A 6,117-nucleotide genomic window follows, 5' to 3' on the forward strand; every position below is an offset into this window, starting at 1 on the left:
TATCCTCATAAGCCAAGCTTCCTCAAAAACCTACCCAAAATGCATTGATGGGAATGCCCTTTAATGATTTTTCACTTTTGAAAATATGGTCCCTAAGAGTTAATTTAAACAACTTTAACCCATTCATTGTTTATAATGTTCAAAATTTTAGTCGCTAGCTAGTGCGATATAATTACTCTATTATAATTTTTTTTACGAGATTATATTTATCATTTAGAATAAATACTAATAGTTAAAAATGTATTCTACTCAATGACAACCTCATTTTTAATCGTGAATATTGATTTTAAATGATAAAAATAACATCATATGTTAATAGAATTATATCACACTAGAAACTAAAAGTGTAACATTATGACAATTAATGTGATAACTTTGTTCAAATTAATTTACATGGATTAAATTTTCAAAAGTGAAATAAATCAGGAATCGAAAAGTTCCAATTCTCTTTATATAAATAAAAAATAATTGTATATTCATTATTTACAAAATTTCACTGTTTTTTTTTTCCTGAATCCTTACTATTTGGCATTTTATAAAATATTTTAAATATCATGTTATATAAAACCATATAAATTATTGTTAATCCATCAAAGTTCTAGGGCTCTTTATGTGAGCTTATGAATTAAAATAAATTATTGTGTGGACCATAATAAAAAGTACATTATTCATGTATTAAATGTACATTATATAAATAATGTATTTTTTTTAAATACAATGTATATTTTTAATATATTAAAAATACATTATTTGTATACTGAATATACATTATTTGAAAGTATGATGCTAGACCACACAATAATGATTGTAATTGATGAGAAGGCAACCTCATGAGGTATTGATGTGACGAAGCGGTAGAGAAGTTGAGCCATTTCTATTTAATGCTATCAAACTGTGAGTATATACTTTATATAAAGGCCTATACCCTTTAAAGAACTTCGCCGGACGCAGTGATCGGAAAGTTGATCGAAGGCAATTCTGATCTGATCTGATCATTCCGTCAAGATGATGAGAGTGGGAGTGTTAGCGGCGGCATTGCTTTGCTTTAATGCCATTGTGGGGAGGATGGTTCTTGCTAGAAATTTGGGAGTTGAGGATGCCAAGTTCTTTTGGAGTGGTAATAATGGCGGCGGATTTGGGGGAGGAGTCAGCGGTGGCGGTGGTGCTGGAGGCGGCGGCGGTGGGTTTGGTGTCGGGGGAGGAGTTAGCGGCGGAGTAGGCGGCAAGGGTTGGGGGATTGGAGGTGGAATAGGCGGTGGGTTTGGGAAAGGCGGCGGCGGAGGAGAAGGAGGCGGTGGTATTGGAAGCGGAGAAAATGGCGGTGGTATTGGAAGCGGAGATAATGGCGGTGGGGTTATAGGGGGTGAGGATAAAGGTTATGGTAAAAGTGGTGGAATAGGCGGCGGAGTTGGGGGTGGAATTGATAAAGGTGGCAGTGTAGGAGGAGGTGTCGGCGGCGGCGCCGGAGCCGGGGGAGGGTTAGGAAAAGGCGGCGGCATTGGTGGCGAGATAGGTAAAGGCGGCGGGATCGGCGGTGGATTTGGGGGAGGATTTGGAAATGGCGGCGGCATGTTGAGTGGCGGTGTAGGTGGAAGTGTAGGGTGGGGTATACATAAAGGCGGCGGCGGCGGCGGGATTGGTGGTGGATTTGGCGGAGGAATCGGAGGGAGTATTAGCAAAGGCGGCGGAGGTGGTGTTGGTGGAGGAGCTAGCGGAGGCATTGGCGGCGGAGTTGGTGGAGGATTTGGCGGTGGAATGGGAGGCGGCGGTGGCGGTGGCGGTTGGCTCGGAGCTGAAGGTAGTAATAAGTTTGGACATCACTAAAATTTTGTGTCGGTCGTGGGTGCATGCATGGATGAAGCCACGTACTACGTAGAATGGGATGGGAACTTTTACTTATTACCACAATCACAAGCAAATTTACCATTTTTATTGTCAGTTAATTTTCTAATTTGTTACCATAAATGAAATGAAAAGCTTTTTCATGTTAGTCACTCTATCATTGCCTATACGTAGTCCATGATAGATGCGAATATAGCATTGCAAACAATGAGAGCATCCGATCCATTTCAACTTGCACTTTGTCAATGTTCAAATAACTATGGATTTTTCCACCATCCACTAATACAAGCACGCTTAGCTTAACCACAGAATTCTTTGATTATCTGTTTGTTATTTTCTTTTTAAAATCAAAATTAGTTATAAGTAGGTGAACATTAACCATTTAACTCATCCTTTCATGATAAACCATAAGGCCGGCTAAACCTAACCGACACCTAACAATATTAAAATCCCCTTCATGATCTTTCCTATTCACATTTTTACTAAAAGACACTTTAGATTTGTTGTAGTTTATAGACGAACCAAAAGTTGTCATAAATTTAGATAGGCCGTACTTCTTTAAGGACATTGCATTCAAGAGAATTTGCTCTACAGAAGAAGAAATAGTTGTCCGCAAATAACAAGTGAGAGATTGGTGATAGACCGGCCATGGATAACTCCTCTAATATCCTGTGATTTAATCAGGGGACTTAAACCTTCTAAGACCATGTTAGGCAAGTATATGGAGAGAGGGGATCTCCATGCCTTAAGCCTTTGTGAAGGAGGATAATTCAGATTTTAGCTCCTTCAATGAGAATGTGATCAGTAATAGTAGAGATAATTCTAGTACCAATTTTGTCCACTTAGCACAAAAGCCCATCCTCTTCATGATTTCTACTAGAAAGTTTCATTCAACCCGGTCATAGTCTTTGTTCATGTCAATTGAGTTTAAGAACAACAAAACCTATTTTACTTTGAGTCTTCCGATTAATTTCCGTTCGCACCGAAGTCAGCCCAATTAAGAGACAAAGTGCTAGCCAGATTTATTTTTCTATATGAGAGGAGGTTCGATCTCTCGACTTCTCTTAAGGGACAAGAGTGCACGGCCACTCACGCCTTATCAGGATACATGTTGAAAATAGTTATTTTTACCTCCACACTATCAACGTTCCTGATTAACTCTTCATTCTAGTCTGAGATGTTTTATTGCTCAAGAATTTTCAAGTAGTTTTTTTGGAGTAGTTATGCTGTGCATCCGTATGCACCATGCATGGTGCATACGGATGCAAAAACGGTGTCGTTTTATTAAAAACACGCGTCTCCCCTAAAAAAAAAATCAGGTTCAATTCTCAGCAACAACATTATGGTGTTCATTCATTCTGGAATTTTAGTTCATAGATTATGGAATTTTTATTTCATTGATTCTGGAATTATAGTTCATCGATTCTGAAATTGTAGTTCATCGATTATGAAATTTTAGTTCATAGATTCTGGAATTTTAGTTCATTCATTCTGGAATTTTTAGTTCATAGATTAGATTCTGGAATTTTAGTTCATAGATTCTGGAATTATAGTTCATCGATTCTGGAATTTTAGTTCATATGTTGTTGCTAGGAATCGAACCTGATTTTTTTTTTTTTAAGGAGAGACGCGCGTTTTTAATAAAACGACGTCGTTTTTGTATCCGTATGCACCATGCATGATGTATACGGATGCACATCATAATTTGCCCTTTTTTTGAGCCCCCGAGAATAATCCAATGCGTCTATGGTCTTGTCTGTTTCTAGCCCATTCTGTTAGCAATGTTATTATTATATGTTATATCTTTAATTAATATTGTAATAGGTTAGAATTCTATGACTTCCCTATTAGATAGGATTACTTTAGGTAGATTGTTTAGCTTTTAGTATTATAACTCCTATCCTGTTAGAATTGAATTAGCAATCACTTATCTCATTCATTCCATCTGTGTCTTAAAGAAATCAATTTTCTATTGAAAGTTTGACGGATGGAAAGAAAGGAAAAACTTGTCACGAAGAACAAAAGGAAGAAATTTGTTACATAGAACAAGAGGAAGCTAGTATATGCTACTTGTCTAATTTTTGTAAATTTTATTTTTGAGAAAATGATACTTTTGGTTTTGGATATAATCAAATTATACTTATGATGATATAAATTCGATCTCTTAATTATTAGAAATTTCACTTTTAATACTTTAGTTAACATTAAAGTTACGATATTTGTCTCTGTCATTAAATTTTAAACAATAAATCAAACGATTTTAATTTAATTTTCTTTTCCTTCTTCAACATTTTGTCTTCTATGAGAGATAAAATATTTCATCCAGATTGATGAGATCACTATATTAATAGACTCCAACCTGTACTCAGTCACAATCATAAGAATTTGAAGTTTAATGCATTACTCTTATTTGATAAAGAGTCAGATTTTTTGTTTATCAAAACAGTGTGAATTGAAGCTTATAAAAGAAATTTTCTTCTCTTTCAAGTTATTTTATTTTATTTTATTTTAAAAAATCCAAGTTATTTTCTATTTTCGAAATTAATTATAAATAAATATATTTCCTATTTTTCTTCAATTTTCTATGTTTTTAAAAACTAAAAAATAAAAAATTAATAAATACATTTATAATTTTATATCACCAAAAATTAAACACACGTTAGTTATAAATGTGTATCCAACATCTGACGGAATCCAAAGTTATCGTCACATAAAAGAAATATATATTTTATAAAATTAGTTAATATTACATCCAAAATCCAGTCTGACGGAATCCAATGTGGACTTTGGGAAAAATATATATTTATATTTAGGTTAGTGTCACATAAAGCACACATGGACAAAAACCATAATCATTTTGATCATTTTCAATGTCAATTCATAGCAATAGACCCAATTGATTGGAAATGCATAAACGCTAAAAAAAATTGACATAAAATTAATGAGTAAGGCTACATTTCATTTAAAAAATTTCATTTTATGATCAAATTAAAAGTCGATGATGAAAATGAGTAAATCTCAATAGTCAAAGGATTATTTATAGTCCAATTGAAAGTTAGTGATAAAAATTGATAAATGTCAATAAGTAAGGGATCATTCATGAAATTAAGTCTAGTATATTATTAAAGAAAATTGAAACAATCCGGGGGCTATTATGCAGGATAGGGTTTAGGTTATTCTTATTCCTTAAATACTCTATCACTATTTTTTTTTTTTTTTTTGAAAACCAAAGGAATGCATTAATTCATAAAGTGCGAAATACAAACAGGCAGGACATATTCCCAAGACCCAAGGACAGAAGAAGAATCAGATGCCAGAGCAAACTCATGAGCAACCTGGTTCGCTGACTGAATGACATGGCGAACAGAAACGTTCCCGATATCACTAGCAATACTTTCACACCATCACTATTAAAAGTTCCACACCATCAAATTTACAATTTCTTTATTATTTTATTTACATTTTTACAACTCCAACTCACTTTCAAAAGTGACCCCAAATTTTACATCACATTAAAAAATTAGTAACTTTTATCAATAAATATCATTTTCTCTCCACATTTATTCTTTTATATCAATATATAGTAATTACATTCAAATATTAAAAATAACAAAAATCAAATTCCATAATATGTAAAATTATTTTTTAATTAAAAAATTTATTTGTATTACATATATAATTAAATAAATAAAATTATTCAAAATAAAGTACAAAAATAAAATAATAAATTAAAAAGAGTACATAAATTATTTCTTTAAAATAATTAGATTACATAAAAATAAAGAAATAAAATTATTAAATACATAAACAATTAAAGAAAATACAAATAAAACAAAAGAATACAAAAAAAGTTTACCACTTGAGATTGCAGGGATAATTTTAGTATTACCCAATGCACACCATTGAATAGTGGTTAATAATTATTATTATTAATTAATAAGAGTGAACGAAAAAACTACGAAAGCAATTGTAAGGTTTTAAAATTTGTCATCTAATTTGTACATTGTTGTAAATAATATTAAGTGGACATTATTATAGTGTTTATAACACTTGTAACGGTCGGAGGATTATGACCACACTTATGGTTTCCGTTACAATTGTACATTATATATATGTGCTAATACCTTCTTGTATAGATGGAGTTTTGGATGCAAGATTAATAAAACTTCCTTGTCTCTTATCTTGTCTCTACTTTTCTTCTACTTTTCTTATTTTGTGCCACTTGCAACTGTATTCACCGGTTACCAGTTAGGAGCTAAATGGCCAACGGGCATA

General features: G+C 32.9%; 1 protein-coding gene across 1 annotated transcript; it reads left to right on the forward strand.

The window, feature by feature from the left end:
- The first annotated feature begins 1,005 nt into the window (after nucleotides 1-1,005).
- LOC109176382 (glycine-rich cell wall structural protein-like) lies at nucleotides 1,006-1,824 on the forward strand. Its single transcript, XM_019325820.1, has one exon. It carries the CDS (start codon nucleotides 1,006-1,008, stop codon nucleotides 1,822-1,824), a length of 819 nt encoding a protein of 272 aa, XP_019181365.1.
- The last annotated feature ends 4,293 nt before the right edge of the window (nucleotides 1,825-6,117 follow it).

This window comes from Ipomoea nil, unplaced genomic scaffold (assembly GCF_001879475.1).
Source record: "Ipomoea nil cultivar Tokyo-kokei standard unplaced genomic scaffold, Asagao_1.1 scaffold0706, whole genome shotgun sequence".
Lineage (NCBI taxonomy): Eukaryota > Viridiplantae > Streptophyta > Magnoliopsida > Solanales > Convolvulaceae > Ipomoea > Ipomoea nil.

What these genes read in the sequence shown, in the direction of transcription:
- LOC109176382 (XM_019325820.1), top strand. Translation starts at nt 1,006, where the DNA reads ATGATGAGAGTGGGAGTGTTAGCGGCGGCATTGCTTTGCTTTAATGCC.